The 26,975-nt window shown below is 36.9% G+C and overlaps 5 protein-coding genes across 6 annotated transcripts; 3 read left to right on the forward strand and 2 right to left on the reverse strand.

The window, feature by feature from the left end:
* The first annotated feature begins 4,693 nt into the window (after positions 1–4,693).
* Positions 4,694–6,524, forward strand: LOC125217023 (protein ANTAGONIST OF LIKE HETEROCHROMATIN PROTEIN 1-like). Its single transcript, XM_048118844.1, has one exon. The coding sequence runs from the start codon at positions 4,856–4,858 to the stop codon at positions 6,287–6,289; it is 1,434 nt and encodes a 477-aa protein (XP_047974801.1). The 5' UTR covers positions 4,694–4,855; the 3' UTR covers positions 6,290–6,524.
* A 2,954-nt stretch (positions 6,525–9,478) lies between these two features.
* On the forward strand, positions 9,479–12,463 carry LOC125211936 (pentatricopeptide repeat-containing protein At3g14730). 2 transcript variants are annotated; one of them, XM_048111902.1, is made up of 2 exons: positions 9,479–11,725; positions 11,841–12,463. In XM_048111902.1, exon 1 carries the CDS (start codon positions 9,663–9,665, stop codon positions 11,529–11,531), a length of 1,869 nt encoding a protein of 622 aa, XP_047967859.1. In that variant the 5' UTR covers positions 9,479–9,662; the 3' UTR covers positions 11,532–11,725; positions 11,841–12,463. The 2 variants fall into 2 exon arrangements, with proteins under 2 accessions (XP_047967859.1, XP_047967860.1); XM_048111903.1 differs by lacking the exon at positions 11,841–12,463 and having other exon boundaries at positions 9,479–11,237; positions 11,317–11,471.
* Positions 12,464–13,289: 826 nt separating this feature from the next.
* On the reverse strand, positions 13,290–15,743 carry LOC125216581 (ran-binding protein 1 homolog c-like). Its single transcript, XM_048118333.1, has 4 exons — positions 15,432–15,743; positions 14,730–14,881; positions 14,418–14,543; positions 13,290–13,898 (listed from the first exon to the last, which is right to left on the reverse strand). Exons 1-4 carry the CDS (start codon positions 15,599–15,601, stop codon positions 13,678–13,680), a joined length of 669 nt encoding a protein of 222 aa, XP_047974290.1. The 5' UTR covers positions 15,602–15,743; the 3' UTR covers positions 13,290–13,677.
* A 972-nt stretch (positions 15,744–16,715) lies between these two features.
* On the forward strand, positions 16,716–18,726 carry LOC125214990 (probable protein phosphatase 2C 6). The gene is made up of 4 exons (XM_048116255.1): positions 16,716–17,592; positions 17,686–17,994; positions 18,074–18,179; positions 18,272–18,726. Exons 1-4 carry the CDS (start codon positions 17,077–17,079, stop codon positions 18,604–18,606), a joined length of 1,266 nt encoding a protein of 421 aa, XP_047972212.1. The 5' UTR covers positions 16,716–17,076; the 3' UTR covers positions 18,607–18,726.
* Positions 18,727–18,763: 37 nt separating this feature from the next.
* LOC125214989 (aminopeptidase M1-like) lies at positions 18,764–26,437 on the reverse strand. The gene is made up of 21 exons (XM_048116254.1): positions 26,269–26,437; positions 25,752–25,823; positions 24,250–24,494; positions 23,902–24,047; positions 23,275–23,377; positions 22,658–22,844; positions 22,487–22,580; positions 22,221–22,374; positions 21,909–22,013; positions 21,706–21,822; positions 21,418–21,531; positions 21,120–21,302; positions 20,751–21,033; positions 20,536–20,657; positions 20,335–20,432; positions 19,842–20,019; positions 19,650–19,764; positions 19,516–19,583; positions 19,358–19,432; positions 19,206–19,283; positions 18,764–19,130 (listed from the first exon to the last, which is right to left on the reverse strand). Exons 2-21 carry the CDS (start codon positions 25,810–25,812, stop codon positions 18,948–18,950), a joined length of 2,709 nt encoding a protein of 902 aa, XP_047972211.1. The 5' UTR covers positions 25,813–25,823; positions 26,269–26,437; the 3' UTR covers positions 18,764–18,947.
* Positions 26,438–26,975: the final 538 nt, after the last annotated feature.

Here is a 26,975-nt window from a genome sequence, read left to right on the forward strand (position 1 = left end):
ATATTATTGTGTGTGATGCATGTTGACTACTAATGAAAAATTCAATTAGGCGTATTTATTTTAATTGCAGAAGTTGCAGTATCACATGCTGATGGTAATGGTATTGTACTGCTATATTTAAAGAGGATGGCAGCTAATCTGGATCTTGAACTTGTGTTTTTTCTTTGACTAAATTTGATTTCTTTCTCTGCTGCAGCTAGCTGTTGCCGCGTATATTCTGTCTTTGTTCAGAATTAGTTGGAACTGTCTACTCCGACTAAGTGTCCGATTTCAATATCATATTTGTTCTAATGTTAAGTGCCTTGATTCAGAATTTTATGAATAAGATATTTTAGCATTTGGCGTGCCCATCAATCAAAATTGCAAAAATATTTTTTCTATCCTTATTTTTCCTCTTTCTACAATTATGGTTGGCTGAACACTTCATTCAGCAATATGTCCTAACCCAAAAATATTTTACTCAGTTATATGAAAATGAAACTAGCATATTTTTAATTTTATGCAATAATTTAAGGTGACGTTTCTAGGCGTTTATTAATTGGTCACACTATATTTTCTTCATTCACTATCATCCATTTCGACATTACTTCTCAACCATCTACTATTAATGAAGTAGTATTTTTTGAATTTAGATGTGAATTAAATTTATTGAATTTTAAAACTCAATTAAATCTGCAAGCAAATTAAATTCTGATAGATCAAAAATGACGTAAAAACTTAGATCGAGAGAAATACAAAAAAAGCAAAACAGTAGAATAAAATTTTAAAAAAATAATATAGACCAAATTAGGAAACAATTCACGATTTGGGCAAGAAAATTTATCTGAGTTGGGAAGAAAAAATCACAGTTGTGTTTTGTGGCTTCATTATACAAGTGCATGTATTGAATTAATAAAGCAAGAGTTGAAAAACGTAACACACACAACTCGCGGCTTTTCCCTTCACAGCGAGATGCTCCCCCCTCGTTTCTAAGCTCTCTCGCCCATAATTGCGTCTTATCCCATTATTATATATGGGACGAGCACCGTGCGTTGTTCAAGGGGCGGATCTATATGCAAGAATAGAGGGGCAATTGCCCCACCTCATATTTTCATATATATTAGTATATATATTATGTATTTTACAACTTAATTTTTTCAAATTCTCACTCAATGTCCTTCCTCAAATTCTTAAAATTCCCTTAAATATAAACTTGCCCCTCTCCTTATAAATTTCTGGCTCCGCCCTTGGTGTTGTTTATACACACAAGATTACTTGAAGGAAGAGTGGTTTACTAATATTAAGCTTCTTTGAATTTTATTTTTATATATGGTCAAATGCAACCTTGTTGAGCAAATCCGAATGAAATACTAGTTTCTATATAGGGTGAAAGGGGTTCATTTTCATGTTTTTTAGAATTGTTTAGTGATTTATTTGGGGACATAATTAGAAAGGAAAATTTGTTTGCTTCTGCAACCAGACTAGTGAAAGTATAGACACTTTGATTAATACAAGCAAAGAAAGAAAATATTTCTTTCAAGTTGTGTGGGGTGTGAGTAATTTTGTGAGAAATAGGAGGGGAAAATTGTATTACTAAGAGATAATGCAAGGAAAGAAAATTGCTTGGAAAATGTAAAATATCTTTGGAAGATATTTCTAGAGGATACCTTTTGAGCAGAATTTTCATAAAATACATTCTTAAATAGATAAAAGAATATATATATACAACCAAAAGAACTGAATATGATGTAAGGGCATGCATATTTATGACACATAGACATGTGATAAAGTCTCTTTAAAATAAAGTTGTATTCAAGAAAAATTAGAAAATTATGGGTCTTGCTTTATGGTCAAGTCACGTTTGAATCTTGAGTGCTGCCAAAGAAAATTTGCTAAATTCTAATCGAAATTAGAAAGTTAATTACACAACAGCCATTATCAAAAACCACACCATTTCAACCCTTAATTAGATCATAAACCAACTTTAGGCACAAATGCTACAGGAGATAGCAACAAAGGTTTAGATTTGTAAAGGAACTACACAATGTTCAGCTGAGAAATGAAATAAAATTAATTATATAAAAACTACGAACGTAAAATAAAATCAAAATGAAATATAGATGATTAAATATACAAGTAGTACAATTTATTCGCCTAATTAAATGCACATATCTATCTCACCCTACAAATTGAGTTTGAAATAAAGCATCCTTTTTATTAATTGTACTTCAGCCGTAAACACCATAACCATACAATGTTTACAATTGTAATTTGTAAAGTTTGACTCAATACGAATTTCAAATAACTACAGTTAATCTTAAAATTATCTCATGCTCTCTTATTTCAATAATCAGTGTTAACACCCATGCTATGCATGAGACAAAAGAGTTTAAAAAATAAATATAGAATAAAATGAAAAAAAAAAATATGTGTAAGTAAAGACTAAAAAGTAAAATCAGATAATTTAAAAATCCTACATACAATATCTGGACGATCGTCTAATTTTAATCCCTTAACCCCAAGAAATCTACTCCCTCCGTATTCAAAAAATATAAACATTTGAAATGACCCGATTTTTAATGCACAATTAGTAAAGTAAGTGAGAAGGAGAAAAATTAAGAGTAGTATTTTTAATACTTAATGTGTGATATAATATGTATGTATAAAGCATTATATTTTTATTAACCTTGTCATATCTATTTAATTTTATTTTGTTATTTTACGTAAAGAGTACAATCACAACAAAAATTATTTTGTCACAATGTTATTCGATGACTACCATCTCCTCATTTTGTGTAGTTAATTTTTTAACATTTCTTGAATATATAATATCGTTGTGCTATGCAAGTTTAGGGAATTTATTTTTGATTTCCTCTAAATAAAAGTATAGCAAAATTTTATAATGCTATCTTAATAACAATCCATAAGAAAAAAGTAAACATCTCAATAGAATATTGCAAAGGGCGATTTTCAAAATCGTAAAATTATCTCATACTCTCTTATTTCAATAATTTCACCATCGTCAATCCAGTAAAACAAATTAAATAAAATACTGCAAAGGGCGATTTTCAAAATGACTAGGTAATTCAAGTACTCTATAAACCATACTATATATGTATATCTTTTAAATATTCTTTTTATCCATGAAAATATGTCTCATTTTTTTTATTATGATATGTCCATTAAAATTAGTGCACTTCTAGGTAATTCAGTTACAAACTAAATATAAGTATATCTTATAATTATCCTCTTTGTCTATAAAAAAAAGTCTAATTTTTTTATTATGATATGTTCACTAAAATTAGCACACTTCTATATCTGAAAACTTTTTGGCAATGTATTATTCGCATACTTCATTTATAACTTATATCACTAAGGTCTATACCCCACCAATAAACATAATTAAACAATACTAGAAGTAAAGTGAGTCTTACTTTTAACTAATAATATTTCAAACTATTTTTTTTATTTTATATGATTTGATTATAATAGTCTAAAGCTATACTAACGCAACCTATTTATTTTCAAAAGTCATATACTACAAGTTCAATTGGTGGTATTTTTTTTTTAATTTTCTAAACTTCAGAGTTTCTTCCTTTTTGCAGCTTTGTAGAACAATTATTTCAGGGTAATTGTTCATCTTTTTAGTTTTGATTGTTCAAACATATTTTGTTATTTACTATGATGAGATATCTTCTTCCTTAATGTCACGTGTCATGTTTATTTTTCAATTAATTACATAAAAAATATAATTTCCAAATCTCGTTATATACAAACATAAGAATCCTAATTACCAGAATCAAGTTCCTGAGAATCGTATTCTCAGTATCATAAATCCTATATATATTAATAATTTTGCTTAACAATATTTTTCCTATCAACAACGAGGCCTAAAATAAATTTTTGTTACTGTGAGCGAGAAGGATTACATTATCCTTCTCACGGTAAAAAAAAAAAAATATTATAAACTCTCTCTCTGTATCAAATTAAAATTAATACAATACGTCATATGTAAATGATAGTAATAAATAATAGATGAAGTATAGGAATCCCCCCTATATAAATATATTATTCGTAATCTATAGAGTGCGCCAAAATTAAATGGTGGTAGCAGTATATTTCTCGTAAAATGTACGAGGATTTAAATGACTTTAACTTAATCTAGTTATGGTTTAGGTACGAACAATTCATAATTTAAAAATGTACATGTATCCTAATTAAAATAACTAGTATGAACAAAATACAAGAAAAAATAAATCTAATCCCCTTTAGTTGGATTTCATTAACTACAATATGATTGGCATAATTATATTCACAAATTTTGTTACTATTCATCCATTTGCAAACATATAATAATAATATCCCATCTCAACGTCAAATGATTAAAATTTCTTCATAATTTAATATATGTTCACTATTTGCTCAATCAATACACAGCAATCCAATTTTAAAAAATTCCATTTATTTATTGAATAATAGCAGTATTATTTAATCCTGCGAAATCCCTCCAAATTTTTAAAATAAAAACCACACATAATAAAAGCGCGTTATCCCATTTCCCAATTCCCAATTCCCATCCCTTTTCCAACTACCCTGTCACCGTGTCTACCCCCCTCTATTACTTCTCGACGAAACTTCTCAAATCTAAATTGCAGACGCTGCGTTCACACCACTTCCCACACGCTATATCAATCACATATATGTATATGCGTATTGCATATTGTATATTCGTATACACCTCTGACTCTTCCCTTTTCAAACCCAATTACGGTTGTTTGACATTCGCCAAAGCGTTCACATCCTCCCACGCATTTCGTCAAACACCTTGACTATATACCCACGCCACACCCCATCCATCCATCCTTCACACCACAACATGATCGAAAACAAGCTCCTCCACCACCGCAAGCGCCGCAAGACCGCCGCCGCCGACCAAATGAAGACCAAAGGCCTCAGCGACATCATCACCTCCCTCATCCTATTCGACGATCAGGAAAAGCACGAGGTAGACGAATTGCAAGAAGAAAAGCTCCAATTCGAGCAGAATCACGCCAAAAAGCGCCGCGCCATGGCCGATTACTACTCCGATCTGCAGTCTTCGCACGAGGACTCTACCCAGATCGAAGCCGCCAGGCGCAGGAAGGCTAAGGCGGCGACAGCATCTGCCGCCGCCTTAGCCAGTGCTGCTGCTGCAGAGCAGCAGCAGCACGATGCTTCAGCAGAAAAAGCAACCGCACCGGGCCCACAGCGAAGGCTGTGGGTGAAAAACCGATCCAAGGATTGGTGGGATCAATGCAGCAGCCCTGATTTCCCCGATTCCGAGTTCAAGAAGGCTTTCCGGATGGGGAAGAAGACTTTCGATTTAATCTGCAGTGAGCTGAGCTCCGTCGTTGCTAAGGAGAACACCATGCTCCGCGACGCGGTGCCTGTGAGGCAGCGCGTCGCGGTCTGCATATGGAGGCTCGCCACGGGCGAGCCCCTCCGCCTGGTGTCGAAGAAATTCGGCCTCGGGATCTCCACCTGCCACAAGCTGGTGCTGGAGGTCTGCGCCGCGATCCGCAATGTCCTAATGCCGAAGTACCTCCGGTGGCCGGAGGAGGCCGATTTAGTGAAAATGAAACAGGAATTCGAATCCATCTCCGCCATCCCCAACGTGGTGGGGGCGATGTACACGACGCACATCCCGATCATCGCCCCCAAAATCAGCGTGGCGGCCTATTTCAACAGGCGCCACACGGAGCGGAACCAGAAGACTTCGTATTCCATCACCGTTCAAGGAGTGGTCGATCACAGAGGCGTCTTCAGCGACGTCTGCATCGGTTATCCCGGCTCAATGGCGGATGATCAGGTTTTAGAAAAATCGACTCTGTTTCAGCGAGCGAACGCGGGGTTTTATCAGGGGTCGTGGATCGTGGGCGGGGCCGGGTACCCGCTGACAGACTGGGTGCTGGCGCCGTACACGCAGCAGAATCTGACGTGGACGCAGCACGCGTTCAACGAGAAGATAGGGGAGGTTAGTGGGGTGGCGAGGGGGGCGTTCGCGCGGCTCAAGGGGCGGTGGGGGTGCCTGCAGAAGAGGACGGAGGTGAAGCTGCAGGACTTGCCGGTGGTGCTGGGGGCGTGCTGCGTGCTGCATAATATATGCGAGATGAGGGGGGACAGTTTGGATCCCGAGCTTGAGTTCGAGCTCGTGGATGATGAGATGGTGCCGGAGATTGGAATTAGGTCGGCTGCCGCGATGAAGGCAAGGGACGCCATCGCGCATAATTTATTGCATCATAACCACGCTGGCACGTCCTTTCTATCCTAGAAACTAGTACGTTGTTACGAACCAAACAGGATAACTCATTCCTATTTGGTTTATATATCTCGCATCACTTGTTTCTTAGAAACAAGTGATGTGGGATATTGAGTCACACACATTGTTTCATTTGTAGGGATACACAAAAACACATAGGAAAGAATGTAACTTGTTTTTACTGTTAGTTGTTTAGGGATCTTATTGTTTCATTCCATTATTATATCAAGTTCTTGTTTGCATAGTACGGTAAGATTTTGTTTGCTTATTTTTCCTTTTTATGCCGAAAGGGGTGAAAGGTTCACCTCTCGAGGCAAAATTATGATTTCACATACACTTTAAGGCCACTGCAGCGCTGCCTGCGCTCAAACGATGAGCACAATAATGCTGGCTGTTGAGTATGCCGGTGCTACACGTTGTCACGTGCTTAAAAATGCCGCATCATTCGTCATTGCCCAATCACATATCGCCGCGTAAAAATCTTTTTTTCAAAAATCAAATTTTAGAGATATATTAAAAAAAATTACTCAAAGGCTACTGCATAATTCAACTACACATTTCCGATCCCTTTCTCTCTGTATTTTATATGAAATATTTAATTTTCAAATTTAATGATATGATTTTATTTATTTTATTAAAATTGGTAGTTTTTTTCTATTCATACATAATTTAATTGGAATATATAATCAAGAAAAACTAAAGTGAAAATGAGAAAATAAAAGGAGATTCATAAATAAAATAGTTCTAGATGCTCGGCATTATGGATAACATAAAGGAGGCATAGGACGTAAACTTTTCGATGATAATTTGATATTATCAAAAGGAATGAAAAAATGGTGGATCCAAACAACACCACCTCCTGAAGTAAGAAACAGGCAGATGTGATGGTGATTGAACCCATTGTTTAGTGTTTTAGTAGTGTTTGATTAAGATGATTTAGCGGTTTTAGTGATGAATAATGGATGAGATTAGTCCCACATATTCCCTCAATTACTAATAAGTAATAATCCATTTTGATAATGAAGCTCAATTAGTCCCATTATTATAAGTTGGTTACTGCGCGTTGCGTGTGTGAACCTTGTTGCTAAGTTGCCAACGCAACGTGGAATAGATCCCTTTCACACGGCACACCTTCATTTTAATGATTTTGACAAATGCATGATAAATGCTACAAAATTCATGTTTCAGGTACCCCATCTTATTATACTCCATTTCCTTTTCATATTTTGAAAAGATATGTTTCTTGAGAAGTCTCATGTTTTCTGCCGATTGTGTCAACAAATGTAGTAACACTATTTACGCTTCTTTATACGTGCGCTTTTGAGTGCGTGATTTAAGAGATCCATGCCATAAAAAGTATGAAGAGTCCCTCTTTTAAAAGCATGAACTTTCTAATTTTTAATAGCTAATTATATATTATCTTTAAACACCATTTTATTTACTACTTATATTATTATTACACTACACTACTATCTCTCTCATACTTTACCAATTATACATTAAAATCTACGTCGAACCAAATATTCATACTTTTCTGAACATAGGGAGTATGATCTGCAATGATATTTATAATTCCATTAAACAAATAAAAATGTTAAATAATAAGTTTAAATTAATTTTTTTTTTAAAGTTTACATTTTTATTTCATCTAAAACTTTTAAAATAAATGAATAAAAGAAAAAATTAAGTTTTGATTCTCATTTTATTTTGTTAAGCTAATGACGTTAATAATAATTTTTAAGTATTGAAATCAAATTATGTATATGCATTTAAAAGTTATTGGTGGACTAAAAGAGGATAATATTTATGGTTGATGCTTACATAAGATCTAGTAAGTACAGACAAAAAATATTTAAATATACAAGTTTTTAGCATATAATTGGTTGTTTGATGAATAAAAAGTCTAAATTGATGGTATTTTTCCACAAGTAGGGAATTGATAGATAACAGATGTCAATATTAATAAAATTCCACAAAAAAATTTAGAAATTTATGCATGGAACTAGCATCTCTCTAGGATTAATTTTTCTAAACTAATCCACAAACAATTTTTTTAAAAGATATTGTCTCCGTCGTCACATTTCATTTTTAACATAAATGGTAAGTAGGTCTCATATTCTAGTAACTCACTTATCGCTGACCATTTTTCAAATGGAATATATATGACTTGTCATAAGTTACCTAACTAAAATATTCACTTGAAATTTCGTACAAATAAATAGTTTCTATTTTTGTTTTAGTTAGCTGAATCTTGGTGATTTTTCAATATGTTCCTTCTCTTTTATGTGGATTTTCTTTTAGTATAGTTCAAATCATGGAAATGAATGTAAATGTCATGTAATTACATGGTACTATATCGTTTCAAGTCAGCCTTTCAAATTTTTCTATGGAGACTCTCTAATTGAGCATTATTAATTAATGTGTAATTACACGATGACTCTTCTGATGAGGGAAAACACACTTACTGAGAATGTTGCTAAATTTTACATAGCTCAAAGTGTACTGGCCATTGAGTCCATTCACAAGCACAATTATATTCATAGGTGGGTGTGGTTTGATATTGATCTTTTAGGAGAATTAATCTGTAGTTCATGTGGTTACCTTTTTCTCTCACAAAAAGTTATCTTTAGGGACATCAAACCAGACCACCTTCTTCTTGACAAGAGCGGTCACATGAAGCTATCAGACTTGGGTCTTTGCAAGCCACTTGAGTCCACAGTAAATGAAAATGAGGCTACGGATGATGAAGATATAAAGGAACCAATGGATATCGATACACGCTTTCCTGATGCTACAAATGGTAGTAACTGCAAAAGTCCTCAAGAACAGCTACATCATTGGCAGATGAATATGATCTATTAACAAAAATTCCCAATTCGAACACAACCCTAACGAGTCAATTCGATAAGGACACAAATTCAATAAAATTTGACCCAAACTACCATTTATTTTATTAATTTCATGCATGTTCGTGTCGAATCGATTTTTAGGTAGTGTCAAAAATTATAAACCCTGGGCTATTGTAAGGCCTCTTATCTATCAAACTCGCAATGCAATATTGCAATGTGCAGAGGATGTGAGGAAATCCTCTTTTAAACAAAAAAATCTTACAAATCAAAGTCTACTGCAGAGGCATATAAAATAATCAACAAAAATGTGAAAAAAGGCCATTAAAAGAACCAAAGCCCAGTTACCAAATTAAAAAATATAATGTGAAAAAAGGCCATTAAAAGAACCAAAGCCCAGTTACCAAATTAAAAAATATAATGTGAAAAAAAGCCCAAATCTCTCTACCTGCATATCTCCGGCGGCCGTAAACAAGGCGGCTCCTCCGCATCTCTGCGGCCAATCTCAGCTAATCTGAAACATCAACAACCTTCATTCAATGAATAAAAATATGTTCTTGGCAATGCATCTCAACAAAACTCATTTCCAATTTTACCGCAAATTCTCTTCCAGACGAACTCCGCCTCCGAATCTCAAAGCGTGCGTCGCATCGCTTCAATCATGCGCGCAGAATCGCGAGCTCTTGGAGGGTAGAAAGGTCCACGCGCGTATGATCGTCGGCGGCCATCTCTCTTCTCCGGTCTCCGCCACTAGCCTCATCAATATGTACTCCAAATGCAGCTCCGTCGCCGATGCTGTATCCGTTTTCAATTCGTCGAAAGACGTTCACAACGTGTTCGTTTATAATTCTATTATAGCTGGATTGACCGCTAACGATTTGCCATTTGAAGCTTTCGAATTTTATCGCAAAATGCGGTCTTGTGGTGTAGAGCCGGATAAATTCACGTTTCCTTGTGCGATTAAGGCGTGTTTGGATGTTTCGGATTTGAGGAATATTCATGGGCTGCTATACAAGTTTAAGTTGAATTGTGATCCGTATATAGGGAGCGCGTTGCTGCATTGTTACTTGAAATTTGAGGCGATGTATGATGCAGAGCAGCTGTTTGAAAGAATGCCGGAAAGAGATGATACTGTGCTTTGGAATGCTATGATCAATGGATTTGTGCAAATTGGGGAATTTGGTAAGGCCTTGGCTATTTTTAGGAGGTTGGTTGAGTCGGGGCTCCTGCCAAACGAGTTCTCAGTCACGGGGGTGTTATCTGCTTTGACCTTGGCTGCCGATGTGTACAATGGCAAGGCAGTTCATGCGTTTGTGATTAAGATGGGTCACGATGTGGGAATGGAGGTTTCGAATGTGCTGATTGATATGTATGGGAAATGCAAGCAACTTAATGCTGCATTACTGGTTTTTGAGAATATGATTGAGAGGGATATGTATTCGTGGAACACGATTGTTAGTCTTCACGTGCGATGGGGAGATCAAAATGAAGCTTTGAGACTCTTGAAGATGATGGTGAGCTCGGGGTTTCAGCCTGATGTGGTGACTGTAACTGCTGCACTCCCTGCTTGCTCATATTTGTCAGCGTTGATGCGTGGGAAGGAGATACACGGCTATATGATTTGCAAAGGGATGCATAAGTTAGGTAGTGTGAATATTGCTAATGCTATCATGGATATGTATGCAAAATGTGGCAGTTTGAGGGAAGCAAGAATGGTTTTTGATGAGACAGAAGTGAAGGATGTTGCTTCATGGAATATAATTGTGATGTGTTATGGTATGCACGGATTTGGAGAAGAGGCGTTGAATATGTTTTCTCTCATGTGTGAAGGCGGATTGAAGCCCGATGCAGTCTCCTTCGTTGGGGTATTGACGGCCTGCAGCCACGCGGGCTTTTTAAGTCGGGGGCAAGAAATTCTTGCAGAAATGCAGCCGAAATATGGTGTCACACCAGATATTACACACTATGCTTGCGTGATTGACATGCTTGGTCGAGGTGGGAAGCTGGAGGAAGCGTTTGAACTGATGTCGCACATGCCAATTGAGCCAAACCATGTCGTGTGGAGGTCATTCTTGGCTGCGTGCCAGGTCCATGGCAATGCTGACATGGCAAAGGTTGCGGCTGAGAGGGTTCTTGAACTCGAACCGAATCACAGTGGGAATTATGTATTGATGTCTAATGTTTTTGGAGCAGCCGGGAGATATGCAGAGGTGGCGGAGTTGAGGCATGAGATGAGGCAGAAGGATGTGAAGAAATCGCCCGGTTGTAGCTGGATCGAACTGACTGATGGTGTGCGCGTGTTCCTCAATGGAGATTGCGAAGAAAACTTTGACGATGGATTGGAGACACTAACTTTGTGTTTGCGAGAGCACGGCCTTACAGTAGATACTGTAGAGAGCTGTATTTAGAAGTTGATGTTTGGTGATTTGGAGATGAAACACAGACTGCCCTATTGCATTTTGCTAATGATTAAAATGATCACCAGATTGTTCATTGGAGAACAAACCTGCCAAATTGAGTTTCAAGGCCAAAGATCCTGGTATGAAGGTTACTCTGTGATGTGGAACACAGGCTTGGAACTGGAGGGGCTACCCAGATAAAGGTACGAGTTCATAAAAATTGAAACTTGCGAGTAATATACATGTTATATGAGCATCATTTTCTCAATATGTACGCATGTGTTATGTGTATCTTAAAATTTTAATGAATGTTCACAGGCACACCCTTGGTTTGTGGATGTTGAATGTATGAAATGGAAGCACCCTTCAAACTGGATGTTAATGGAGAGCTGGACACCCACAACTTTATGAAATTGGATGAAGTACACTTAGTCTCACTGCTATATTTATTGCTATAATTCTCTGCTTCAATGCTTAGCTAGAACTATGAAGTATCACAGTCTCTAGTTATCCTATAGGTCACTTGTTTGGTGAAAATCTTACTTTGGTTTTGGTTTTGGTTTAGATAGTATATTATCCGTATAGGATATCAAACTCTAAGGCATCTCTAAATCAAATAAAAATCATGAATGACTATCATTCATTCATGATTTAGATGGGGTATAATTATTAGGGAAGTATGTGATAGGGAAATTTGAGGGTCGTTTGCCCAGGTTGGCAATGGAACTTGCTTTCTCTTGTGGTAGCCTCCTTATCTTAGTTTTTATGTCTGGATGGTTGGCCCCACCACTACTACTGCTTCACTTCACTGTTTTTTCTAGGACCAACAATTTCTACATTTTATGACATTACTATCCAAGTACTACTTATTTCGATTTCTGATGGGCAAATACCAAATAGACATTTAATTGATATTTTAACCATTTCTATATTTTATGACATTATTATCCATGTATTTTGTTTTCTGATGGGCAAATAGACAGAAATTTAATTGATAGTAGTAGTATTTTTTAGCCATTCTACGGTTCTACCACTAGTTAAATTTATGTTTTCTTTCTACTTAGATGATGTATTTGACAGACGTCATTTTCACCTACTCTTCAAACTTGTACTGATAAATTTCTTTGATGATTACCGACTTTCATAATACATTCATAATAGTATATGCCCAAATGCCCAAATGCCTTTCATTTAATTAGGCCATAGATAATGACCTACTTTCATAACATATGCCATTCTTTTTATTAGGCTTTAGGTGTGCAAATCTTCCGGGGTTTTTTAGTTATTATCCATTTAAGTTGATAACGATTCACAATCCAAAGATTTTTAAGAAAATTCTCAATCCGAAACAAATCCAATTTGCCACTTGCAAACATGAGCACAATCTGCACGCATCACAAACATTAATGACACGATAACGACAGGAACCTGATTTGCATGCTTAAAACCTGATATTGCACGATTAAATCTTATTTTTAAACCTAAATTACACTACAAAACTTGATCTACGCGAACCTAGATAATAAAACTAAAGTATAATATTTTTAAAAAGAATAAAAATAATTAACATAAAAATAACCGATTACCAGATCCCAACCCAAATCTATTCTAAAATTGTCGAATTCCTAACTAGTCAATCTGAGAAGAACATATACACGTAAATGTCAAATTAATTTTACACGTAATTGTGTAAAATTTTCGTGTTGTATTTAAAATTGCCCAAGTCTAAGCTCTTGTTATTTACGTTCCTATCCGTCAGACACGCAATGCAATGTGAAATCCTCTCATGATAGTACATTTTACAAATCGAGTCTCCTGAAGAGGAATATAAAATTACAAAGGACAAAGCAATCAAAAACCTTAATCAACAGCCATTAAAATATAGGCAGCGATGGTAATGGACCCCGGAAAAGTTTCACAACCGACGTACGAACAAACAAACGACAACATGAGGCAAACAACACACACTCCAAAACTATGAACACACAAAATGACACTAAACCAGCTAGGACAACAGCAAGCAAACCAACACAACCAAATGGACAACTTGTTTTGATGATTTTAGTAGTATTCTGGTCTTGGGATTTTCCCACTTGAAATTTTCCCCTTTTTCCAACAAAAACCCGAACGAGAAAAAAAAAACCTGTGTATTCCCCTAATTGCCATCGCCAGATTTTTCCTGCTTCTCGGTCTCATCCTTTTTCTCTTCCTTGGAAGTAGGTTCTTCTTTGGCCTCTACTTTCTCTTCTTTGCCTTTTTCTTCAACACTCAACTTTTCAATGAGATTGGCTGCAGCATCAGCTTCTGCACTATCTCCACTCTCCTTTGTCAGAGACTCAGTGATTTCTTCAATCTTGTCTTTGAAAGATTTGCAATCTGAAAAGGAGAAAACCCCATAAGCATACTAGAAGAAGCTCCTAATGACATCGCACTGAGGGAGAAGAAAATTATATACAGCTCATTTCTGCTTGAAAGCTTTTTAAGTAATCCTAATGAGAGAAGATAACTGCAAGCAACCATAGGTATAAAACACAAATAAACTGGTTGACGTCTCACAAAAACTTAAAACATTTGAAGTCAAGATTATATGCTAACATTTAACATAGTTCGACTTATAACTATATTAATGAGGATGAAGTTGTTATAGCTTAATATGAATTGTGATAAGCAATTTTAACCAATAGATAAGAGATGCAATCACCATAGGAAGTTGTCCCTGAAACATTAGTATCAATAATCCTAAATCAAACAAACAGATTCCAAATTACGATACATTCACCTATTAATGTAAGTTGGTTGGTAGTAACACCATACGAAGATCAATCTTGTAATTTGAATACTGGTATGAGAATATGGAAAACCACAATGTTGGCAATAAAAGGTAGAAAAACTCACTCTCCACTGAGGCAAAACGAACACAAAATGTCTCCTCCTTTAGCTCTCCATCTGAGAAATCAGCAGCATGCCACACACAGGACTTGTCGTTGCCATGATGCTCTTGTACTGACATTGTGGGAAGCACTACAATTGAAATGGAAAAAGTCAGGCTGACACACCTTCACAAGCCTTAAAAATCAACAAGATATCATGTACAAATTGCACACCAGTAATACTACCTTTTTACATCCTTTTCTTATCAATAAAACTTAAGATAGAAACATAATAACATAGACAACTTAAAACGCATATTCGTGATGATTTGTTTACCAAGATGGTTGGCACAGATCTTGAGAGTCTTGTTCTGCCTCATAACAAGCCTAATTTTGCTAGTCTCCTTGTGCTTGAGAAGCTTCAGCGTCCCAACTCCCCTCTCTTTCCATTGGTTACCTTCCTTGTCAAATCTATACAACTTCGCTTTCCTACCAACAAACAAACAATTTAACATCAAATACTGATAACTGCATAATACAAGCAGTATTTCCATGAACATTTTATACCATATCAATTCTTTTATGCAGAAGAAACAGATCTCCAGTTACAATAATTTAGCTACGATTGCAGCTGTATTGCATCAAATCGCACAGATTCATCCAAATATCCTCGATCAAAAAGCATCAAATTGCAAAGCAAAACACCTTAAAGAAATGAATCAATACACTTTTAACTTTTCCATTAAAGGTGTAGTTGATAGAAGCAATTCACTTGATCCTAAATCTACATTCACACGACTATGATCGCACACCAATTTCAGTCAAATGCACCCAATATTACACCTCCATATCAAACACAAACAATTGCTCAGCTAATCGTACAAATGGCATTCTACTTCAAACTAAATTCTGAATAAGATTACTCACATCCTACATCTAACCGATTAATAACACAAATAAAATACTGTAGCAACTCGAATCACAATTATACTACCAAAATACTTGCATTTGAACTCAAATATAGAGTTAAATTACTCACAAATCGAGGAGAACGTCTTCATTCTCTTCGCCTGTTGTAACGGCAACTTCCTGGAGTTTAATGATCGGAGCTATTTGAGCTCCAGTATCCTCATCTTCCGCCAATGGCTTCGAATCCTCCTCCTCCTCTTCCTCTCTCTTCAGAGCTGTCGGCTCCACTGTGCTCGCCATTAGCTGTCGATCTACGGGGAGGAAATGAAGTAGAGAAAAGGAGCAGAGAGAGAGAGATCCGGTGTAGGGTTAGGGTTTAGCAGGTTGAAATAAAGGGAATCGACAGTGATGAGTGATGAGTGATGACTGAAACTGATGAAGATCGAGAATGCTTGTGAGGAAAGTTTCGTTTATAGGCCCATTTAACTTGGCCCATTTAGAAACTGGGCTCTGGAATTTCGATTAACTTATTATTTTCCCTTTTTCTCTTTTCATTTTTTATCTATTTAAATAATTTCAATCCACTTTGGATTTCAAAAATCTATGCAAAACTAATGTTAAACTTTGATCGTTAGTAGTAGTTAATTTAAATTCTTCACTTGTTTGCTGATTGGCCCGACAACTCACATCGCGCGCATACACACGTAACACAGTTCTTCGCGTTAAACTAAATCGAACGAAAAATGAACAAAAGACATGAAATCGAACTCTTATTCGAATATGCAGAAGATCGAAAAATTACAAGATGTGGTGCGTTCTATTTTCCTAAATACACCTATGAAATACTAGTATGTTAATCTACCTAGTGTAGAATATTAAATTCAAACTGTATTCTATATAGAAGACCTCTTGTCAATAATTTCTTAAACTATCAATGTTTTCTTCCATTTTATTATTTACATTCCACAATTTCTGTTATATTATTTATATAGATACTACGACAATGAAATATACACGAGCCAAAGTAGTAGTCGTGGATTTGCAACCGTTTAGAAGGAAAATACACATGGCATTTTACACGTGACTATATTTTAAAGAAATTGTATTTTATCCACAATTCATGTTTCTATTTTCGAGTTCTTCTAATATTCAACATCTAACTTTGTAACGTGTTTTATTAAAACTATAAAAAAGATGGAATTTTTGCAATGATATTTTTTTCAAAATTTGGAGAAACCATAATTTTAGGCTGGATTCTTGATGTGTCAACAGATGTTCAAGATGGTGAAAGGATGGAAACAAATTTTCATTTTTTTTGCTGTTATTATTTTAGTTATTTCTGTTACCACAATTATTGGTTGAAAGGGAGAGTTTGACTAAATAAAGTAAACTCAAGATTTGAATAAAGGGTTGACATAGATTTCCGCAGATCCATGGTTTTCCTGTGATTCCTCAAACTTTTCTCTGCCTTTTCTTCTTGTTTTTCTCTTTCATCTACCATTTTGTTGTTTCCTTGCTTTAATTCATCTCATGAATTAACAAGGGCTTATCTTAAATTCCCAGTCTTTATTTGTTTTCTTGTTATTTCTTTTGTTTTGTTTCACTTATCATGGTGATTATGGATTTTCCTTCTCTTGCTTTTTCATGTATTGCTATTGGAGTTAGATAATAGATTAATTAAGTGAATATTTGAGAGATTAGAGGAAGTTGGGAGTTGAGATCTATATATGGTGACTCCTTTTTTGAATGATGGTGATTGATGTTCATTTTTAGATATGACATCTGAGGATGAGACCGTCTGGCGGGCTCGTGATGTTGTGGTGCGTGACAGCGAGGAAGATGGTTCCTCGTCGTTGGAGGGGGATGCGTTGGCCGACAGCTGCGGCTCGTTATCGGTAGTGAGTGATACTAGTAGCCTGTGTGGTGATGATTTCTTGAGCTTTGAGGCCAACTTTTCAGAGGTTGAGAAGGAACTTGCTTCAATTTCGAGAAATCCGGGCAATGATGTTCCCGTCTCTAAAGCATCCACGACTGATGTCCGGTTGGATAAAGGGGTGGCTGGCAGGGGAAGCCGGAGTTTCTTTGAAGTGGATTGCGTGCCTCTTTGGGGTCTCAGCTCCGTGTGTGGTAGGCGCCCGGAGATGGAAGATGCAGTCACAACTTTGCCACGATTGCTGAAAATCCCGATCCGGATGCTAACCGGTGATCAAGGAGTTGATGGAGGGACGACGTGCTTGAGTCATCTGACAGGCCACTTCTATGGAGTGTACGACGGTCATGGAGGCTCGCAGGTTTATATCGTTTTCGTGTTTTTATTCACCGTTGTTATATGATTGTATCGCAGTCTCGAGATATGATTATGTCAAAATCTTGGTGTGCATCAGGTAGCTAACTACTGTGGTGATCATCTGCATCTTGCTTTGAATGAAGAGTTGGATGTGATGATAAACAACCTTGATGATAATGCTAGCTGTGAAGAGAAGTGGAGGAGGGCTTTCACTAGGAGTTTTCTCAAGGTCGATGATGAGATCGGAGGGAAGGCCAGCCTCGAGCCGCTTGCCCCCGAGACCGTGGGGTCCACGGCTGTTGTTGCCCTAGTATGTTCTTCACATATAATAGTGGCCAACTGTGGTGATTCGAGAGGCGTGCTCTACCGTGGAAAAGAAGCTATAGCCCTCTCCATCGATCATAAGGTAACCACCCGACTAGACATCTTTAGGGGAATATGTCTGACTTAGCGCTCTCTAAACTCCTCTTTGTCATATCATGCAGCCTAATCGGGAAGATGAGTATGCACGGATCGAGGCATCGGGAGGGAAGGTCATACAATGGAACGGCCATCGTGTCTTTGGTGTCCTTGCAATGTCGAGGTCTATTGGTACGCCCTTGTTTCACTTTTTGTTTCCATTTCATTCCTACCATCATTCCATAATATCCAGTCTTATTTGCTCACACCTTTGTTTACTGCAGGAGACAGATATCTGAAGCCCTGGATCATCCCCGATCCGGAGGTGATGTTCGTTCCACGGACGAGGGACGATGATTGCCTCGTTTTGGCGAGTGACGGCCTTTGGGATGTCATGACAAATGACGAGGCCTGTGATCTAGCTCGTAAAAGGATACTACTATGGCACAAGCACAACGGCTCCACTCTCCCGTTAGAACGGGGCCAGGGGATCGACCCTGCAGCTCAGGCGGCTGCAGAGTACCTCTCGAACCGGGCGCTGCAAAAGGGCAGCAAGGACAACATCTCCGTTGTTGTAGTCGACCTAAAGGCTCAAAGAAAGATTAAGAACAAGACTTAAAATAAAGATTAGTATTTGTGATTTGCCCATATGTTTTAGTTATGGTGTATAGTGTTAGTGTCAAGTCAAGTCATAAAATTGAAACAGAGATTAATCATAATGCAGAATTTCTTTCATATATGATATATTTCCATAAGACTCCATTTGATACATAGAATTGAGAGCGTAAAATTGAAGCTTTTAATTCCAAATTTAGTGTTTGGTATCATAAAAATTACTTGGATTTGGAATTGAATTACAATTTCAAATTCATTCAATTCGACAATTTGAATTCTATAAATTAGATACCTACACATACTAGCACACACTACATACACACACATGAGTTGCACACAGGTGAATCAGTATTTACTGTATGCGAGCTCCTTCACAGCATGTTGGAGATCCTTGTTTTGAATGCTTTTAACCCAGGCTGCATTGATGTGGATGCGTTCAATGCCCTGCTTCACCGTCCTCGCTATATTCGGCATCATCCTGCTGCTGAAGAACTCCTCCACTTCTGCCGCCTTCTCAAAAGACGAGAACTGGATGAACATGACACGTAACGTAAGAACCCGAATGCCTAAGATTAGATGAGAGCGTAGGAGATGAGAACATACTCGTGATACAATGGCACTAATGATGTGAGCTATCAGGAATCCGGAGCCGTAGGTCTTGGTGAGATTATCCCAGTTGGCCTGTAAACGAGACGAGCCAACCATCAGTGGAGGCCAGCCACCCAGATACAAGGCAAAGTGAGTAAATAGCTTACTTTCAACCAATTCCATGCTGTCTCACGACATTCTCTGCTGACAGAAACCCCAACCACGACGTCTTGGCTTCTCACCTGCATTAGAGAAAGAATGATCGCTATTGCAAGAGATCGAGTTGCAGCTAAGAATCTTCATTTTTACTTGACCTAAACACTACCTCTGAAGATAACAAGAAGTCGAGGAATTCTTGAACGATTTCAGGATCCCGGCAAGAACCTAGCGAGCCTTCAGGAAAGATAGGACACCATTAGCGCCTGCAGATTAACACGGTGTAAAAAGATGAAATTGTACCTAGAATTCGTGTTTTCTCCTGGCTGAGGTTGGTTTCTCTGTAAATTCTAAGAAGAGAATCATAGCCGGATTTGTTTGATTTGTTCACACCTAGCATCACAGCTACATATACTGCCTGGAAACAGGAAACGAGAAGGTGCCGTCAGCGAAAAAGATGATATTGGATAGAGTTTAGAAGTTTTCTGTTAGTACATTTCTCAAATCAGGAGGAAGAACAGCTGTGTTTCTATCTTCCAGAAATATGCGGAAGCGCTTGTTTGCTTCGTCTAAAGTAGCCTCATGTCCGAATATAGCCAAAGCTTTAAGAAGCTCTCCTCTCAACATGCTGTCAAGGTGGCTCTCCCCTGGTTTAGGATCCCAACCAAGTCTCCTGTCAAAGAAACGAAATAGCACCCAAATTTAATATTTGTAAAATTTCTACGAGCTACATTGTTTATAGTTTGATAAAAAAAGAGACAGCATCAAGGGCAGGTAAAGCAAGAAAAATGGTGGTCTAAAAAACATCTACAGATTCATGAGATTGGAAGAAAGAAACAACATCAACCGTTGCATCTCAACTCAAGGACGTTTGAATCCCAAAGGAGTAGCTCGAGCAGATATGATATTTTCATGAACCCATGTACCCTACTACCAACCCATCAAACGTTGTGTAGAAAGCAGGAAAGAGAAATCACGAATTACATACTCTGCAGAGTTCTGTAAAAGATTGATAAAGAACAGTTTGACATCACCAACCAATTCAGGTGAGGCATCAGCTACAATTTTTGCTACCACGGAAGCTATCTGCAGAACAAAGAAAATTTATGTTATGGAAATACTGAATAAGTAATCCATGGGTTGAGAAAATCTGCCAAAATACTAAATTTTGGAAAAATGAGAACATTACAGTGATCAAGTTAGATAGAACTGTATACTCAGGTTCTTCTCGGTAAGCACTCATCAAAGCAAGTAAAGAGGTCAGTGATTGCTCGCATGACATGGACAGGGAATAATAGTCATCCAGTATTCCTGGTCAAGATATAAAGAGAATCTCTAAAAATTTGCCTGCCAACCCACAAAACAAGACAAGAGAAATGATGGTTAAAGAGTAAATGAAATTACCACTTCTGTCACATGTTGACAAGTACTTTCTCTCTATTGCTTTCCTCAGTCCAGCCAATAGGCCCTCATCATATTTCACTCGGTAAAAACCAGTCTGCTCCACATTAACTTTGATCCAGTGTTGGCCCGATGGAATTGAGACACCCATTAAATCCTTAACGTCAAGAGTCTTACTTTTGGTTTCCAGCAAGAAACTTTTACGAGCATCATAAGAGCCCGAGCACAAAGTTATTGGGACAACCCATTGGCCATCACCATGAGAACCAGTAAACAAAAACCGTGACTGTCCAAAAAATCGAGACTAACGGCTATCAGAATTTCCAAAAGCTATAAAGAATCAATCATGGAAAAGAATGGATTTCAAATAACCTGTTCAAACTCCAAGCTCTGGCCATTGAGCTTCACTGAGACGACTGGATAACCTATTTGTTTTGTCCATGAGTTCATCAGCTTGTTTACAGGCTCACCAGATTCTTCCTGAAGAACTGACCATAGATCTTCTGTCTTTGCATTTGAGTATGCGTACTTTTTAATGTAGGAAGCAAGTCCCCTCTAGAAGATGTCAAAAAAGAATGACGAAACAAGAATAAGATATATATAATTGATAAGATGGAATTTTAAAGAGCAAATAGTGACATTCCCAGCAACAAATGACCAAATCATCAACCTGAAAACTTTCAGGACCGAGATAGCTCTGCAACATTCGAATGACAGATGCACCCTTCTGATAGCTGATTGCATCAAAAATTTCACCAACTTCACTTGCATGATTGATGTCCACCTAAAATGAGATTTCAGACAAACTGGAGGTTCAATATATGCATCAACATTAAAACAAGTAATTCTAACTAAATCTTATTTTTCATAACAAGAACCATTGTCCCCTAGATCTTTATGTTTATTAATAACAAGCATTTAAATATAGAAAAGAAAAAAGTCAATATTTGTCAATAACCTCAATTGGGTGAGATTCAGCAAGCCCATCTAGCTGAAGGCCCTCGGAACATTCAACGAGAAACTGAGTCCAAACTTTCCAATCTGGGAACAAACTATCAGCAGCTAGATAGCTTATCTGAATTCCAAGAATTAAAAATTCAAGAACTTTGCAGTACCTTTCTCCATAAAAATAAGGATTAAAACATGAAAGGAAAATAATACCCATGTGGCAAATCCCTCATTCAGCCATAAATGAGTCCACCATTCCATGGTCACCAAATTGCCAAACCACTGGTGCGCTAGTTCATGCGTTATAGTAGTTACAACCTAAATACGAGACAAGCAGGCATTAGTACACTAAGGAACAGTTGCTTATGATGATTTAAGTGCCAAATTCACATAATATGCATGTTTACTAGTTTTTTAATACAAGCCATGCTTTAGTATGGTTATGGTATCATCAAATGTTGGGTTTGAACAAGAAGGGTGGATGCATGATCATGGGCACATTTATGATCAGGCAATTAATTTTACCGCCTGTTTGTTTGCAGCTGCAGAGTGATTTTCATCATAAAGCAAATCAGTTTCACGGTATGTAACGAGACCATAATTCTCCATCGCCCCGGCAGCAAAATCAGGGATTGCAATCATGTCCAATTTAGGAAGCGAATATGGTACATCAAAGTACCTGTGTTATAAATTAATAAGAACTAAGTCAACAGATTCATATCACTGTGAGACCCATAGAAATATATGCAAGAAACCTAGTAGTAACAGCACATGTAATGCAGGCTACATACTCTTTGTAAAGGCCAAGGGTTTTGACAGAAACATCGAGAGCAAATTTCCCTTGACTTGACTTGCCAATCTGACAATACACTCTCACGTTGATTCCTGTAAACATAGTAATACATCATCATACAAAGCTAATTTTAAAATCCAACTGAGGTAGAAGGATGGTGCAAATATACCTTCGGGTGTATTATCTTCAACGTAGTCAAACATGCCAACTACAACCGCCACCAAGTAAGTTGACATGATTGGCGATTCTTGAAAGTAGATGGTCTTAAGATTCCCATTTTGTTTTTCTTCAGTGATTGGCATGTTGGAAAGAGCTATCAAGTCTGATGGAACATCTAATGTAATCTTGAAAGTAGCCTGAAATTGAATAGCATGTGCGCGGAAATTGAAATATGTCATAAAGAGAAAATGAAACTGGTTTAACATCCAAATCTCATTCTACTAAAGGTACATATGTATGCCAGTAAGATAGCAATGGGACAACATATCACTTAAACTAAACTGGGCAATAAGAATTTGATATTAATGAAGCATTTGGGTGTGATCAAAGAATTAGACCATCTTGAATACACATATTAGCTTGAAACAAAATTGATGACCCTTAGGATGGACAACTCAATGGACACTGCTGATACAGACAAATTTCCAAACATTATGCAGAGATTAAATGTATTAGTTCCAACTTCCACAAGCCATATGCAGAAACCAAATTGGCAGCACATAAGACACAACTTGGAAAGTTTGGATCATGAACAAGCAGGAAATGACTGAGACACTACTAAAGTACCTTGCAAGCAGGCTCATCCCAACAGGGAAAACACCGTCTAGCATCAACTGGCTCAAACTGTGTAACAGCCATGTTCTTCTTCTCACCATTGTGCTCATAGGTGCTGCAGAAAAGCATCATATTCTTATCCACACTTCAATGTATATAGGACAAGAATTTCACAAGACCTACATTATGCATCCAAAAGCATAATGCAGAGCAGTATACACAAGAAGAATCTATGATTTCTCCCTCTTTGAATAAAGATATCAAGTACTGAATGATATCTACACACACACAAATGAACCCTATAAATGAATTCAATATATCCTGTGTCCTCAATGAAACAGAGCTCGAGTAATCTATCGCCAGATGGATCAAACCAAAAATCATCTAGATGCTGCAAAAATTTGGTCCAAGTACAAAATGTACCACTTCATACCAAAAGCATATACGTCCAGAAAGACGCACAAAATCAGCCCAAATATGTAGTACTTCATAAGCACACTCTAAGACTTGTTTGCACAATCATGCCGAATCTAGAATGATGAATATCATAATAGAACAACGATTCAACATCATAATTAAGATGGCAAAAACAGGACAAATTATATACCATAATGCATACTATATGTAAAGGCGTGTCACCTTCTGTAAAATCCTTTCATGTTATCATTTAGAGTACCCTCAAACTCCATAGTCAGAACCCCGACGCCAATCGGCAAACTCTCCTTGAACTCCATAACCACAATCTCATCTTCTGCGAATAACTCTATTTCCACAGCCTCCAGAACCTGAAATTCCCAAGCAACAGAGCTAACATTAACCTTTTCAATTTAAAATTTATCAAATAATCTATAATGCACGAGCTGAAAAACGCTCTGCAATCAATATAAACCTTTTCATCAATGAGACTGAGTTTGATTTTGCTAAATTTATTCCCAAACCAACTATAAAAACTGAAATAGCAAATAGAACGATTTCTCTCCAATTTACCTTATTCGCAGACGCGAATTTGACAGAATTAGAGGTGACGGAGAGCTCGGCGGCATTGAGGACGAGAAACTTAGTGTCTGAAACAACGTGAACGGAGATTTGAACGGCGCCGGTGAATTTGCAGGCGGCGAGATCGGGGTTGAGTTTGAGATCGTAGCGCTTGGGGATTGCGAATTTGGGGAGACGCGGCTGGCCTCTAAACTGAGGGTATTTCTGATTCTGCTCCGCCATTGTTGCAGTTTTGTCTGTGAAAGAATGAGTAGTTGCTTGTGACTGAACCAATAAGATGATCTTTCCTTATTTGCTAGAATTCTGCACAGTTTCAATTTTCAACAGTAGCATCCAATTTTTGGATGAGTATTTCAAACTCACACTCACACTCACACTCACACTCACACTCACGTTTATTTGGAAGGTTCCAATTTGCTACATGCAGTTTTTTAATCATAATATATAGGCAATTTCCTCATATTTACATATTAGAAAGGTAAGAAAATTAGTAAAATGAAGTTGGTGAAAAATAAATTCTACTTTTACGTGCAATATTAGTTTTATAATAAAATATGAGTTCGATAATTCTAATAGAAAGTAATATTCCCTATCAAAAACAGTTAAAATAATTATTCACATAACAACAAAAATACTACATTGGGATGACTAATGGTGGATAAAGAAAGCAATAGGAGGAAAATACAAGGGTATATGAGTAATTTCGCTTTGTTGCGGGATGCAATTTTCCACTCCTACTTTTTGATAGGGCGCGTTGGGGGCAAGGTAGTGTGTTCATCTAGTCGTATTCGGGAGAGTGACCCATTGACTCATCCCTATCATAATACTCTCTATATTCCCTCATAGTTGAGGCAAAATTTTCCGAACGGAGTTAAAAAAAAATGATGTTCAGTGTGTTAAATAAATAGATAATAAAAAGTAAGATGGAGAAAAAAAGTAGAGAGAATGAAGTAGAAAGTGAATAAAGTTGCTCCTTCTGTCCCAACTAAGTTGAAACAAATATTTTGGGCACGAAGATTAAGAAATTGTGTTGAAAAGTAGAAGAGATGAATAAAGTAGGAAAGATAAAGAGAGAGTAAAGTAGATGTTGGAATAACGTAAGAGTACTTAGATGTTTTTTTTTAGAAAAAAAGAAAATGACTTGGGACATCGCAAAGAGGAATACGACTCAACTTTGGGACGGAGGGAGTACTATATATGAAAACGACTCAATCATGAGGGAACGGAGGGAGTATTAGAGTAGAGTCAGTAGACTCAAGTCAATGATGAGTTTTCAGCCTCCAAATTGCGAGGGCTTATTGAAGTCTCTTATTGTTCCACATTGATAAAGTGATTATTTTGACTCATCTAAAAAAAATTGGATGATTATACAACACACCTGGTCAAACTTCAGAGTCTTTAAGGGAAAACATATACAACACATAATTTAACTTGTTTAAAAAACATAATGGAAACAACTAATTAAACGCAGTTCCATATATGAAGACATGAACCTCCGAGTATTTTGCATAAATACAAGAGTAAGCCCAATTGGATAAGCACCCTCCACTCCATCGCAGCTCAAACTGCATATTTAGAAATGCATGCATGATTGAGTACTAGGATGCTTAGTGAATACATTGACAAAAGACATAATTATACATGAAAAATTTGTCAGGTCATCATCGAGCGTACCAAATTGTCTTACTAAAAAGTTTCGGCCAATCTTTCCTTTTGTAATTCGTCATATAAGCAAAAGTAAAAGCTAATGGTATGCACCTAGGATATGAATCATATCTTTATGTTTCTTTCAAGAGTTCCACTATAATTAAATCAAAGATTTTATTAAAGCGTTAGCCTCTAACTATTTTCTGGATTTCATGAGGATTATTTAAAATGAAAAAGAGCGTTTTGAGCTTGAAGAAACTAAAGTGATGATAATATGAGTACGCTGCTTTGATCTATGTTCTATATATAATTTTTCATGCTATATGACATGATTGAAAAGAATTCATTTGGTGTGAAACATACCCAGAGTAAAGATGACAAAATTTGATGAATTGGGATGATTCCTTGACTATTTTCACACCTCCATCTCCTTCGTGTTTGTTTGAAAAAGTTAAGTGTGTTGGGAGATTTTGAGTGTGTTGTATTTTGGTGGAAGACTGTGTGGTTGTGTGTATTGATGATTACATGAATGATTTTGAGGACAAAAATTTCTGACCTTCGTACGAGATAAATTATTGACCTTGCTATTGAGCACTATTCACTATTTATGACAATATTGATACTATTCACAACACTATTCATATTATTTATGGCATTATCGGTTGTACCTTTTTACCGTGTACAAACTACCACTAAACGACGGTTCTCTTTCTCTGCAGGAACATGCTCGGCGAATTGAAGATTCCGAACATAGAGCACCAGCTGTTTGAAAAGGCCGTAGCTTGTCTTTGTAATATCATCAACTCCCACTTGTTGGATTTGAATGATCAAGCTGAATTCAAGAGTAAAACTGGTGTTTCTTAGTGATTTTGTTTCTAATGAGATGAAATGCTGGAAATTTAATGAAGTTTTCGTTTTTCATTTTGTACTCCCTTCGTCCCGATTAATTGTCACCCTTTGACCGGACACGGGTTTTAAGAAAGGTAAAGAAAAGTTGGTTGAAAAAGTTAGTGGAATGCTTGACCCACTTTTTTATATTGATTTTATAATAAAATGTGAGTGGAGTGAGT

The sequence above is a fragment of the Salvia hispanica genome, chromosome 3 (genome assembly GCF_023119035.1).
Source record: "Salvia hispanica cultivar TCC Black 2014 chromosome 3, UniMelb_Shisp_WGS_1.0, whole genome shotgun sequence".
NCBI classification, from domain to species: domain Eukaryota; kingdom Viridiplantae; phylum Streptophyta; class Magnoliopsida; order Lamiales; family Lamiaceae; genus Salvia; species Salvia hispanica.